The 14,409-nt window shown below is 39.1% G+C and overlaps 3 protein-coding genes across 4 annotated transcripts in view; 2 read left to right on the top strand and 1 right to left on the bottom strand.

Annotated features, from left to right (window-relative positions):
• Positions 1–14,409, bottom strand: part of ldhbb (lactate dehydrogenase Bb) — a 59,029-nt gene that overhangs the window by 42,325 nt on the left and 2,295 nt on the right. Inside the window, exon 3 of one of the 2 annotated variants that reach the window (XM_041796422.1) lies at positions 7,474–7,611. The exons of the other annotated variant lie outside the window; for it this stretch is intronic. The gene's annotated coding sequence lies outside the window, so the exon portion shown is untranslated. The remainder of the gene's footprint in view (positions 1–7,473; positions 7,612–14,409) is intronic. 2 annotated transcript variants of the gene reach the window in all.
• On the top strand, positions 6,227–8,618 carry pthlhb (parathyroid hormone-like hormone b). Its single transcript, XM_041796425.1, has 3 exons — positions 6,227–6,631; positions 6,804–6,922; positions 7,487–8,618. The coding sequence occupies exons 2-3, from the start codon at positions 6,819–6,821 to the stop codon at positions 7,878–7,880; spliced, it is 498 nt and encodes a 165-aa protein (XP_041652359.1). The 5' UTR covers positions 6,227–6,631; positions 6,804–6,818; the 3' UTR covers positions 7,881–8,618.
• LOC121514464 (galanin receptor 2a) lies at positions 11,481–12,404 on the top strand. The gene has a single exon (XM_041794576.1). It carries the CDS (start codon positions 11,481–11,483, stop codon positions 12,402–12,404), a length of 924 nt encoding a protein of 307 aa, XP_041650510.1.

Below are 14,409 nucleotides of genomic sequence, written 5' to 3'. Positions count from 1 at the left end.
CACCTTTCACTTTGCTGTTTTGTTCAAATTTCATTTAAAGCTGGGAGGGAGTAAAAGGGGAGGGGTGCTGTAAAACAGTATTAAAATAATAGTGAATGCTGACAGATCCTGAGTGTTCCTTGCGCGGGAATTAGCCCTGGCCCTTACAGACTTGTAATGTGCATGAAAAGTGCGTAGCGACTGAATGTACCTTCAAAACAAAAGCAGGAACTGTTTCTGTAACTTAAGCCAGGATTGATGACATAATAGGGTGGGTCAATAGAGGGAATGGGTACAACACAACTAAAAATAGATGCTGAACTCTGAATTTATGAAATGAGGGTGTTTCTCTGGAAGTGTGTATGAGCTGGATGTTTGGAACAGTACAGCTAGAATTTTTGAAACCAGGGTGGGTGTTTGTGTGTGTTCCATATGTGTGAACGTGAAGTAGGTGCAGTGTGAAAAGGATGAAAAACGGACAGGCATACTGTTCAGTGTTGAGAGTGCAATTTAGCATGAATCAAAAGCAGCTTTCCTGGCTCCTATTCCATGCGCTGCTGTCTGCCAGGAAATGGGATTTTTTCTTTTTTTTTCATTTTTTGCAGGTAAAGCCTTAGCAGAAAGGAATAGAATGAGGTATTTTTTTCCCTACCAAATGTTAAAGTGTTGGACGTTTGGGGCAGACTTGCTGGAAACAGAAGAAAGCTGAGTTCTCAGGACAGCAGGGGGGGTCTGCCATATATTTGTCCCAGCCCAAAACCCCTTCTGGACCCCTTGCTGAATTGGATCATGAGTGCTTGTAAAATACTGAGCCCTCTATTAAGTTATTTACCACCAACCGGTCTGCAGTCTAGCCTTAAGTGATTCTACTAATCATCACTGCTCGCAGAAATAATTTATGGGTTTTATTCATGAGGAGAAATGCAAGTTATTCCACCCAGTAAAACGGTGCAAGTAGGTACATTAACCACATAAATGACTCAAGATTTTGAATGGACTGTATTCTTCTAAACCACCCTCCATTCAATTTCACAAACTAATCCTTAAAAATAAGAGGAGTCCTCCCTCAGCCATACAAGAGTCTACGGCCATGAAAGCAGCTCTGTAAAGGCATAGTTGGGACAGCATGCTAAAATAAGCAAGTCGCTTCATCTTTGCAAGACAAAGCTGCAAAGAAGCCATACAGCACAGGTGTCAAACTCAAGGCTTTCTATTATAACTGGCCCACCAGTATGAGGTCTACAGATTTCCTCCAGTATAAACATGTAAACTTTACCTTGATGATTTAAAATATCCTTGTTATATTAAAAAAAATCTGAAAAAGTAAAGAGTAAAAGAAGTTAGATAGAAAGTCAGGAAAGTGGGAAATGAAATTCATTTTGTAATTTAGTATTTTCAATTTTGCATCTCACGGTTCTGACTTAAACTTATGATTTTGACTTTTCATGTTTTGACCCTCAAGATTCACAATTCAAAATTCTAAGTCATATTTTTACCTTTTAAACTTGTGATGTTGACTATATCTCATTTATTTGCCTTTTAAAAAACAGTATTTTGCTATTAAATTTCATGTTTTGACCTTTTGAACTTCAAAGTTTGACTTTTTATCTCAGACTTTGAGCCTTTAAACTTATCAATTTACTTTTTTAAAAATCTCAGAATGATTTATTATCAGTGTTATTTATATTTTTTTATATTTTACAAATGGTGAAAATGGTTCTGACAGTTTATGTTTAAATGTTGAACTTGTTAGACTCTTAGGTATGGCCTAAATTCAAAATCTGGGATTGACTTTTACAATCCTGGTCTAAATAGTCCGGCCCTCAGGACTTCTCATCGGAGAATGCTTAAAAGTATCCAGAGGTTTGAGAGCAAGATGTGCTTCCATACTCCTCCTACATATGTACTCTACATATTTCACAGTCATCTGGGAAAGCTCCCATACAAAGTGTTTGGGAAGGGCAGGACTTTTCCAGAAATTCTCAGAAGGTGACTGGACGAATGTTCTGTCCGTCACATTCATGACGAGCTAATCACTCCATCAGCAGCCATTGTAGATACTGGCTGATGTACAATATACCCACCTGTAATTATTGAAAAATCATACTGAAATAGACCGGCAGAAGAGCAAAAACACTTTTTGCATTGTTCTGCCTTTCGTTTAGCTTTCAGAGCAATTCTTTGCTCTTTATTTCATATTTCAATAAATGTGGACCAGTTCTGGTAAAACTTGCTACACTAAAGCTACATCCAAGCTTATTGCTACAGCTGTGGCAGCCATTGATATCTGCTTCTAGTACATGTAAACCCCGCATGTAGCTACTATTAATTGGTCCAAAATGTTTTTGGGTGTGGCACAAATGTAGTCTGTAGCTTTGCAAGATGGATGTGCCTGATTACAGACATGGAATCTGGCAAACCCATCTGCTTTGCAATGTTAAGTTTCTCTTGATCAATACATGGAAAGAAAGAATGTTAGATGCAGACGGTGAGGTTGGCCTTCTGCCTGGATCGAGGAATCCTGATATTTTGCTTTGACTTTTATCTGCCATTTTGTATGAATTGGAGAAAAAAATGACCAACAATTTTGGTCTACTTCAGCAATGATCAATTAAAAGAGACAGACTGACAGGCAGTGATAGACCGCACTATAATATATTAAACCACCAGATGCTGCTGTTGGATCTCACTCAAAGAAGTCTGATCTCATATAAAGATGCAGGAGGATTTTAGTCTTTTTTTCCTACAACAGCAGTTGAAGCCAAGGGTGTATGTTGTTAAGGTAGCCACCATTATTGTTCTCATCTAACTTTACTACAAAGTGCTCTATGAAAGATTGCAATGGTACTTTGTACAGAGGCAGAATTTGTATACAAGTGCACTTTCTGTGTAAGGACAGGCTGTAATGTTATCTTTAAACTGATGGGTGATTAACCACTCTTGAATGACAGGAACATTAAACTGTGTTAAGAACAACCTGCACCCAAACAAGGCTGACTGAAACAACAACTGAGGGACTCTCTTACTGGTGATAAGAGACATACCAATGTGCATTCACATGTGAGTTATTTTGATTACCTTAACACTACACAGACCTGAACAGATACTAACATTTTTGTAGTGTACCAGACATGAATGCTGTGGACAGAAAACTTCTCCTGCAGAATGTGAGATACTCAGATAAAGGGAAGGATTAGTCAGCTGCAATAATGTTAAGGACATAGGACGACACCTGTTTTTATATTATATCGAACTGTTTGGTAGCATGTCTGTTGTGGTTGTGAACTGTGGTACTTTTGGTTTTGCTGATAACCAGCTTCCATACATCATTTATTTCTCTGAACTGACACTGTGTGTGTGTACTTGTGAGTAGGGATCTTCCTTGGCATCTATTGCCCCATTTGGCTAAACGCTCAATTAACTTAGAAAACAAATTCATCACGGGGTCAATGTGTTAGCAGGTGTGATGTGAGCCTGATATACTCTGTACAGCGTGGCTAACATTAGCAGCTAGCTCCACCAGCCTTAATTTGTCTTTGCAGATTAATATCATGCTTTGTTATGTGGCCTCTTTGGTTGAGTAGTTATACGTGAGTTCAACCTTCTACAGCCTACATAACACTTTGTTTCCATTTCTTACTTAAAAACAATCGTACCCAGCTGTTCCTGATGCAAGCTAATTGCGAAGCTTCTCATATTTACGTTCAGTAAAGTTCTGGGGTAAAGCTCAGACAGGGAGGCAGCGCGTAACTGCAGCGGCTTCTAGTGGCAGGAGGTTCATTACAGTTTAAAAGAGCATTATAGACCGGGATTTTAAGCCAATGTTTATTAAAAAATTATAGGTTTATAAGTTTAACCAACTCGCAAATCTTGCGGCAGCTAATTTTGATAAATTAATTTAACCCTTAAACCGCATCCCTAATTTTGAGTCCATGTGCTAGGAGGATATATTCAGTTCAGGGTCTGAAAATAACAGCCAAGTGCCAAACGTGGATTCATTTTCCATTTGGTAAGTAAGTTTTTTTTACAAATGGCAGGTGGGTAAAACTACCTGATCAAAAAAGGTTGTAAAATGTTGATATTTCATGTTGTATGGTTACAATCTAATGGTCAATTCTACTTTCTCTGTCCTCTCTCATCATTTCTTCATTCATCATGCAGGTGATTGGCAACAATCAGCAACTTCTAAATACTAAAGATAAAGTCCTTGTCCATGTAATTTTTAGCCTTGCAAAGCAGATGTACTATCCAGACTCCATGTCTGTCATCAGGTAAATCTATCTTGCAAAGCTCCTATCTTAAAAGATTGTGCCAGGTCTGAAAATGGACCAGACCAATCAGCTTCACTGGAGAAGAACAAGAGGATAGCTACCGGCTGGGTTTAATTAGCTGATTGCAATGGCTGCCATCGCTGTAGCATCTAGCTTGGATCTATCTATAGTATAACGGCAGTTTTAGCTGAACAGGACCACATTTTTTTATTCAATTAAAAACAAAGCACAGTACTGAAAACTTTTCATGACAGAAAAGATGTGTTCATTCTTCCCTCTACCTGCTTCATTCAGCATGAGTCTGTGATAGTTCGGTTGATTTTTGTTTACTAGTGGTTTTGAGCCAGCATCAATATTCTTCATTCTGTTGAGTTGAGCTCGCCTTTTCCAATCTGCGATAGGGGTTAGTTGGACAGCAAGCCAGTATCTACAATTGTTGATGATGATGTAGCAATTAGCTGGGATGTAACTATAGTATAGCAGCAGTTTCATCAGAATGGACCACATTTCCTAAATTAAAACAGCAAAAAGCCACACTGAAAGTTTCTCTTGGCTAAGATGTTTTTTTGCACTTCTACCAGCTGGCACTGACTCTCGTTTTGTCCACTAACAAGCTCCACCATTCATTTACTACGGCAGTGTCTGCTTGTTGAGCTTAGGTTACAACCAGAGCTGCATATATGCTTTTTTTATACGCCACATTTTGTCTTGTTGCTCTGATTGGGCCATCACTAATGTGATGGACACAATGTTTGTCCAATCATCTTCCATGAATTTTTTGAAAAGTCCTGCCCTTCCCAAATGCTTTGGATTGGAGCTTTCCAAGATGAATGGGAAATATATCCTGTGCGATGGGTATATGAAGCTGTCTATGTGGTGTGTCAGGTTATGTGCTTTCCCCATCAGGATGGATATTAACACTACAGCAAACTTTTCACATTTCATCTGGTGCACTATCATGTCAAAAGGGTCAAAGTTATCGCAAAAGTAGTGCAATTCCAGTGCAATGTATTTACTTGGATTGCCCATTTTCACATATATATGCCATAGATAGTTTAGTATACTTTGCTGAAAGCAGAATGCAAAGACTCATAACACAGCTAATGTAGCTGGTGACTAAAAATGACCTGTTTGGTTTTATATTTCTTGCAAATTGTTTTTTAAAAACTTAAAAACATATATGTTAAAAAACATCAAATGTAGAGAAAATATAATTTGCAGGGAGACAGCAATAATAACCATAAAGCATTGTAAGCTCTCTTACACCAGAACCGTATATTTATATAACGTCTTTTTTGTTCCTTTCTTTTGTAGTAAATTTACTCAAGTAGCTTCATGCGTAAGAGGGTTTCCATTTCCTGCATATAAACTATAAACTTTGTGTTGTATATGCCTGATTGAAAGCAATACTCTCCACTGCCTTTTATTAGCTGAATTTGAGAGATGCCTCAGAGCCCACTGTAACCATTTGGTGGTGAGCTGGTTTGCAGAGGCAGAGTGGAGGTGAGTTGAATGGTCTGCAGTGAGAGGCTGTGGGTTGGGTTTCTCTGAGGTTATGGTCATTCTCCCCTGGGAAAGTGGTTAGGCATGGCTGTTTATTTTGGAGTAACCCTGCCTCTCCCCATATACACTTTGCTTTGTAACCCACTGGTACACACCTGTCATTTCTTACCTATTTATGATTAAATCTACTTAGAAAGAAAAGCTAAATCATTTGAAATAGAATGAATTTTGTCCATGCCCAGGTTATGTACACTCCTTTTTTTTGTGTGTGGTTTGGATGTTGTGTGGGCACCACCTCCTTGTCACAGCAGGTGTGTGTGAAGGGGTTGAGGGGAGGGAGAGAGGGGGAGATGGGAAGGTTGGGGAGTGTATTAGGACTAGACTTACTGGGTAGGGACTAAGGTAGTGACTGCATCTTCAACAAGAGAGAGGAGTTTGAGTTTCTCTCTGTGCTGCTCTCAGACGGACTGGCTCACAGTGCTGGACTGAAAACCCTCTCAGCTCTCCGGCTAAGGCCACAAGAGAAGATGCTTCACCATTGCTCTCCATGAGATTACAGCAAGACTGAGCAGAGGCTGCAGCTGATGGGCCGCTGCTGCTGCTCTTTCCATCTTTATCTGTCTTTTAATTGGGACGCCGGGGAGAAATAAATAGCTCAACACTCACTGTTGGGAGGCAAATGAATGGAGCAGACTGACAGGGGATTTCCCCCAGCTGCCTTTACACCAATGGAGCTGGACACAAGTTTCCAACTGGCCACAATGACCAAGACAAAGTAATTTTCTTTATTCATTTTTTTTTTTTTGCTCCAAGAACATCTCTCTAAAGCCCACAGACTGGCATTTTTGTGGATAAAAAACAGTTACAATTGTGGCCGTGTAAGTCAAAGCTTTTTTTATTCAATAAACTGTTTTATTAAACCAAGTAATGCTGCATAAGAGATATCAGGCATGCTTGAACTGTCATGTTTTAAGCTATCTAGACTGCTACTGACAACCTACTCTCTACAGTGCACTATGGCAGTCTTAACCTATTTTTGGTGTTCTTCAGATCTTAGGCTTAAGGATGTGCTCTATAGTCCTGATTCATCAGTGGAGTCTGGCTGTGTTCTTGCTGTGCTCTCCTGTGACTCTTGATGGAAAACCAGTTGAAGTACTTAATGGCAGAATGTAAGTTATTTTCAGATTAATTTTGATGATCATCTGAATGTGATTAATATTATGCAATTTAGCAATTTAAAACTGACCAAGTAGTTGACAAATACATGTAGTGTATCTGAATTTTGTAAGAATCCAGTTATTCAGAATTAGAAAACTAAACAAATGCCTACCTGAACAGATAAAATTATGATACAGGAGGCTTTCTCTGTTCCAACTCTGAGCTCAGAAAAGTGTCAGTGCTCATAAACTTGTTTATGCTGCCACCTACTGTACAGAGATTTCTTCTGCCTGACTTTGACTTCAGATGGCAACACTTCTAAAAGTGTACAACATATAAACTCAACAAAGGTGTACCACAAAATCCCAAAACAGGTCTTTTTTTAACTTCTAAAGATGTGGGAAGAGCAATGTTTCATTCTCATCTTTTTAAATAATTGTCAGATTGTTAAGAAATTCTAATGGCCAGAACAACTGAACACTTAAGAGCTCTCCTTGTCAATCTAAGGTTGCTTTTCTGATGTTATATGACATTTCTTATCAATCTAACTCAATTTATATACCTTTGTATTCAAGGAGGAGGTCAGTGAGCCACGCCCAGCTGATGCATGACAAGGGGCGCTCCTTACAGGAATTCAAGCGTCGCATGTGGCTGCATGAGCTGTTAGAGGAAGTGCACACAGCAGATGAGCGGGCTCCACCTGTGCAGAGCAGAACCCAGAGTCAAACCTTTAGTGGGAATGCCCTGCCTGAAAAGCCCCCAGGAGCCACTAAAAACCTCCCTGACAGGTTCAGGCTGGACAGAGACAGCTCTAACCTGCCCCAGGAGACCAACAAGGCTCTGGCTTATAAGGACCAGCCACTCAAAGTGGCCACGAAGAGAAAAAAGAAGGCAAGGTTAGGCCGACGCAGAGAGAGTGAGAACAAGAAGCGGAGGCGGACGCGCTCAGCTACAACTGAGGAGTCTTGAAGGACGCAGTACGAGTCAAAGAGACTTTAAATTATGTTTATCTGGTACTGCACTAAGACTCTGACATAGTTGCAACTACACCGGGATCTAAGACACTCGACACATGACTGATTCATATTAATTACCTGGGACTGTGCTTGTATAATAATAGTGTGCTCTGTATTTTCAGTTTCATTCTTCCTGAGTTTTGTCATGACATCCTCTCTGCTCCATATTCATCTGGAAATCTTTAGGCCTCCATATCCCAGATTTACACCAGAGCAATGCCAAATGTTGTCTGCAGCTGTTGAGTGCACAGGCAGATGAGTGGAGGTTTTATTTATTGCCAGAATAAACTGTTATCATGAATCTTGGAAGAAACGGGGTCTAGTTTGGTAGGCTCCATATGTGTTGAAAATCTTGGACTGAGTAACATACAAGATCTTGACTGAGTACATCTATCTGGACTGTTCTGCGATAATTTATTTCACTTCAAAAGTGTGTATTTATTTTGTGAATGTATTGCAGTGCTGCTGACTAAATTCCATGATGCACTTTAGTTATATCATGTTCATGTTCTTATGTGGTTGAGTTGTTTTAATTTGATGTCTCTTTTTGATGGTCCTGCTTTTCTTTCCGTCTGGTAAATTATTGGAATGCTTGTTCAAACCCACAGCTACCATTTGACATCACAGATAATTTAGATAGATCGAGTCTGATTCAGGGGCTGTCAGACTCATTTAATGTTCTTCATTTGCACTGAGGGCCTATTGTAAATGTTTTCCAGTTAATCAAATATTAAAGTGTAGCCGTTAGCTTTTCTTTAATTCATTGTGTCTTTGTTTTTGATAATACATGGCTCAAATGTGTAACTTATTTGTGATAAAAAGGCAGAACATAGAAACCGTAGTAAATACCATAGCAAAAGAAATTGATAAGCTGATAATTGGCTCCAACATGGTCATCTATTTTTAGTTTACAACCTCTACTTTTTGTTTTTGCAGTGAGAAAAAAGAGCAAAATTTGGGTCAAGGAGCCTTTCTAAAATTCATGATTGAGGCAATAAGCTTCAAACACACAAAAACATTGATTATTTTTAAGTCTTGGCACAGAAGAAACACAACAAAGCTGTTAATGTCCCACTTGAGAACATGTGGCATTTTTAACAGCCGCTGACTGCATGGCACAATCACGGATAATGGAAGAGTAAGCAAATGCATCAGCATCAGCTATATCCTGCGCTAAGAGCAGCAGTGTACACCGTAGGCCATTAGCTGACACAGAGTCATAAATGCTGTGGAAAGCCATATAAAGCCGCCGTCAGGAGCCTGCAGCTTACAACAAAGAAATCAATCAAACAATGGACAGAGACATTTATATCTCCAGAGAAGAAGACGAACAGTAAGAGTAATCAATGACTCATGTTCAGCAGAGTGCCAATCTTAAAAAAAAAAAAAAAAGGAATGTATAGTTCATTTCATTTGAGTGAAATCCAAAAACACAATTGCCAGTTTTGCTAAAATGACAATAACAGGTCAGACAAGTTCAGTACAACACAGACTCTTAAAAGAGTCCCAAAGACTGATGTTGACTATTTAGATCATGAATTCAAACTAATGCCAAATGTAGCTGCTGCTAAAAGTGAATGCGTTAAGATGCATACATATTTTTCAATAAATATCCCACAACAGGCATGTTTAGTGTCCCTTTTTTCTCAACAGCTGCTCTGTGACCGTTTCTCTTTAAACCTAGTCAACCAGAATCAATTTGACCAAAGTGATGTTTGTCTTTCTTCTCTCCACATTCAGCAATCACACTTAGTAATGAGTCCTGAGAGTCTGCCACCTCTCCCATCATCTGTCCAGTTCAGCAAGATGGACAGTAGTACATTTTCTAGTTTAAACTCTGAGGATTGTTCACCAACTAACAGAAGTCTGTGGAAACTGCTTTGAGGAAAAATGATGGTAAGTATGTGAAAATGATGAACTATTGTAACAGTAAAATTTAAACATTTAACGTCAGATAAGAGAAACAACTGTTGAAGCTACTTGCACAATAAGTAAAAATTACAACAGCATAAAGATGCTTTTAAAATGTTAAATACAGTGTACACCTAAATACACTGTGTATACTAACAGGTTACTATATTGCTGTAACTTTGTGAAAGCGCTTTTAGTCTGATCTGTTTTAATAAGTATGTTTTTAACAAATATTATCATTATTATTGGTCCACAAAAACTTTTTTAAATTATAGGAACTGATGCATTTTGACCTAGCTAGAAAAAGGGTTTTGTTGTCTTGATATAATAAACTTCACCAGAACGACAAAAACAGGACTACAACAAACAACTATTACCACAAATAATTATTAATTTTCAAATCAACAGATATTTTCTTACTTAAAATAATTTTGTCTGTGCCAAGATGTCTGAACAAAAAAAAACCTTTAATGTTTAATTTGAGATCAGTGCTGACATCAAAAATCACAACGATACAAACTCAGTTTTTTATATTTCAAAGAATCGACACCTAAAGAAAGACCTGCCCACAGGATAGACGGGGCCGCTGATAACCTCAAAGAACAGGCCCTCCCCCCAGGTGTGATTAACTGATGATGCCAATCTATGTGTGTTTGATCATTAGCATTGATGCTAGTCTTGGTGCCACTTGTCATCAATTTTGCACACTTCTCTGCACATTTTTGCCACTTTTTACCTATCATTGCAACTGTTAACCCATTCTTGCTACTTCTAAACACACTTTGGCATTATTAACCCATTTTTGCTACTTTTTAATCATGTTTCACCACCTTTACTGCCTGTTATTGCCACTTTAAACCCATTTTTGCCACTATCGTTACCACTGTTTATCTCTTTTTACCATTTTTAATGCCCATTTGTGCAGTTTAATTGAAATTTGCTTTTTTTCGCATCTTCTTTAGCCACTTTAAAGCAATTTGTGCCACTTGTACCCCCCACCCTTTTCTAGCTTTTTTTGCAACTTTCAATCAATTTGTGCCACTTTCTGCCAATTTTTGCCTCTGTTAACCCATTGTTGCCCCCCTTTGGCCACTTTAAATCCTATTCCACCTCCCTTTTCCCTTTTGTTGCCACTTTCTGCCTATTTCCTGCCCCTGTTTTTCCATTTTTGCTACATTTTAATCCCATTTCACCACCTTTGTGGCATTTATGCCACTAAAGTCAATTTTTTTTGCCTCTTTTCACCCATTTTAACTCTGTTGTTAAAAAGGGGCTTTAGATTTTGAAGGCGCACACTGGAGCATTAAAATGAAAAAAATATTTGTTGCTTCATAAAATATTCAGGAAAAAAGAGAAAATGGTTATCCCTGCTTAACTTTAGATTTGAACATGATTTTCCTGACCTTAAAGGGCCTCCATTTGGCTGGGCCCCAGAAAGCTCTCCCCTTTATCCCCACTTACAGGCAGCCTTGCCTAAAGGTATTTACCAACAATAATTGAAATATTTTGCTTGAAACTTTCCATACTATTAGGATTTTTAAGAAAGTTCTTGGTTAATGCTTTTCAACAGACTCATTCCTAACTATAGGATGAAAAACTAACATTCCTTTTATTTTATAGGTGATATCGAGTCACTGGTAACATGGCCGTCCCCAACACCTATGGGCTGATCTTTGCCTGTACTTGTGGAGTGATTTTGGGCATCGGGCTCTGCGCCAACCTGCTTGTATTTTCGCTGTTCGCCAAATACAACACTCTGCGCAAGAACCGTCTCGACATCCTACTTCTCAGCATGACTCTGGCTGACTTCCTCACTCTCCTGCTCATCCCCTTTACTTTACACTCTGCTGTTACTCACTCTTGGCCCCTGGGTGACACCTCCTGCAAGGTCTACCAGTTCCTGCTGGCCTTTAGCCTGGCAGCCAGCACCTACTCTCTGTGTGCTGTGTCCATGACCCGTGCCATGATCATCACCAACCCATACCAGCCACCCACCATGGACCTGGTCATCCTCATGTTTGTCCTGGTCTGGGCCCTCAGCTTCTTCATCAGCCTGCCTCTGCGTATGTTTGCCAACAAAGACAGCCTCAGCCCGAGCCTAGCAAACTTCACCTTTTGCCTCCCAACCATTCATGACCATCACTACCAAGTGGTCCTCAGTCAGTTTGTGCTCTTCTATTTTATCCCAATGCTTGTAATTGCTTTCAACTACGTCCGCCTGGCTCTCTTTCTCCACAAGAGTCCAGTCATGTCTGTGTCCAGTGCAAGGAACACTCGTCGAGCCTCTGTCATGGTGTTTTTGGCTGCTGCTACTTTCTCAGTGTGCTGGTTGCCTGGTTATGTGCTGGAGCTGTGCGTGTACTTGGGACTGTATCGTCACGGACAGGCTTGGGAGATGTTTTACTTTGTCTGTACTATGCTACAGTACCTGCATCCAAGCATCAACCCTGTGCTGTATGTGCTGCTGTCAAAGCGCTACCGCCACACGAGGGCAGCCTGGCTCTTCAGCTGCAATAGGAACAGAGTGCAGCCGCAGGTCATCAGCGTCACCACAGACAGCTTTTAAATACAGCTTTCTTGTTCAAGCATCAACTTTTTTTTAATACATGCTATTTATAGAAATCAACTACTTTTGATAGCAATGACAAGACATTTTCTGATTTATTTCCATACTTGGAGTATAAATGTTCAAATAAAACACTGAGACTAAGAAAAGGTCTCTGTTTCTTAAATGCTTGCTTTGCAGTGACATTATCCCTTCAAACATAACACCGAATCACCAATTTCCTCCAGTAAAATGACAACCATTTTAGTCATGATTTCATATGATCCAACTTCAAGGAGTGTTATAAAGTGTATCATAAGCCTGAAAAGAATTTAAGGAAATATAAGCCATTATTCTGTGAACTGTCATAACGCATTAAGCACAAGGAAACTAAAGTGAAGATAAATAAAAGGAACTCTTTCATGATCATATTTTTCAGTAGTGTCAGGACCATTTGATGCCACCACAGCAGAGATAATTCACTGGATCACTGCAACAATACTAATAAAAGAGGACAATACGTTTTGCCATTGGTGCAGTAATTACAGAAAATAATAATTCTATGTTTGTTTTTAATCAGTATCTTTAAAGTCAAAGAAACTAGAACTATCTTAATCTGCTTATCTAAAAAAGACAAACTAGAATAAACCCTCGTATGCTTACAGCACAAAGAAACTTTCCAATGAGCAATCATTCAGTAAGTGATGCTACTTTTGAGGAGGATGGTAGTTGATATATGTGATACACAAGTATTTCAGCTCAGCAGGAAACAACATTGGGCGAGCTGCAGCATCTCCGCTTCATACAATTTAATTGAGCCATCAAAATGACGTTTTTACAGCTAGGGCGACAAAATCTGGTGCCTGGCAGAGCAATGAATTCCTAATATCGAATGCAGATTACTGGTTAAAACATAGTTGCAATTCTGGTCACATATGTTTCTCCTTAATAGTTTTACCTTCTCTGGGCTGTACTTTGGTTAAACCAGGCGACTCTGTACTTTTTTTCAAACTACATGTGCAGTTCTTCTCACACAAGAAAATTACTTATGCGGCAGGTGTTGTAGTTATACAGAAAGCAAAGAGATGTGGAAAGAGAGTAACAAGTCTGGCTGAGCACTGGCGGCCACCACAGTAATTGGAGACAACCTGCCCCTCCCTCTGTCAGCTTGCCCCCTGACTTTTGGCCTTCTCTTTAGCGTACAGCAAAGGCAGCTGGCCTGACTCGTACAGACCGTCATCTGTTGACCATCAATGTCAGATACGGTAAGCAACAAAGAACACGTGCTCAGACACTAAAGAACATTCAGCAGGGATTTCTCTGGAATCTTTAGCTTCATCAGTCAGCGGTAGAGCACTAATTAGATTATGAAAAGATCACAAGGACACCCCGAGCTTTAAAAATGTCTATCAACTCTTAAATTTTCTCATAAAATCCTCTTTCACCTCTGCTAACCAGTTAGAAACCATACAATATCCATACCTGAAAGGCAAACCTGCATCTGCATCAATAAAGTAATATTCTATTATTTTCTAAAATATCTTATGCTTAAATAAAGGTAATATACAATCTTTGCTTTTATTTTAAAAACAGTAACTTATTCAGCCGATTCATAAAAGGGCTAGTGGCCAAGTCTGTAACAGAGCTCAGGTATGACTGATATGATTACAGTTTCCATCCCTAACTGATCATAGCTCATTTATTCTGACCTTTTCTCTTTGTGTTATATATGTCTCCCTCCACTAAATGCTGTATTTAAGATAAAATATTTCCTGCTTCTCACAAAAAATCCATCAGGATCTTTATAGTTTCAAACAAAACCATTTTGATGTGTGTCTGATTAAATATTGCTCAATTCTCACTTTATTCATAATAAGGTAACAAATAGGAATACTTTTGATGAATATAGATTCCATTTAATCCAATGTGATGGATTTCAGTTTTGCACTGCATGTTACATTTCACGTGAAGTGTTCTGTAAAGTGGACTAATCTCTATTGTCTGTTCTTGGGGCATAATATCCTCA

Source organism: Cheilinus undulatus, linkage group 9 (assembly GCF_018320785.1).
Source record: "Cheilinus undulatus linkage group 9, ASM1832078v1, whole genome shotgun sequence".
Taxonomy (NCBI): Eukaryota; Metazoa; Chordata; class Actinopteri; order Labriformes; family Labridae; genus Cheilinus; species Cheilinus undulatus.
This window is presented reverse-complemented; position numbering and strand designations above follow the sequence as displayed.

Bases quoted from the DNA above. Each gene is read 5' to 3' on its own strand.
- pthlhb (XM_041796425.1), top strand. From the start codon at position 6,819: ATGTGCTCTATAGTCCTGATTCATCAGTGGAGTCTGGCTGTGTTCTTG. The intron at 6,923-7,486 runs GTAAGTTATTTT...TTTGTATTCAAG, and splicing joins GAAGTACTTAATGGCAGAAT to GAGGAGGTCAGTGAGCCACG.
- LOC121514464 (XM_041794576.1), top strand. From the start codon at position 11,481: ATGGCCGTCCCCAACACCTATGGGCTGATCTTTGCCTGTACTTGTGGA.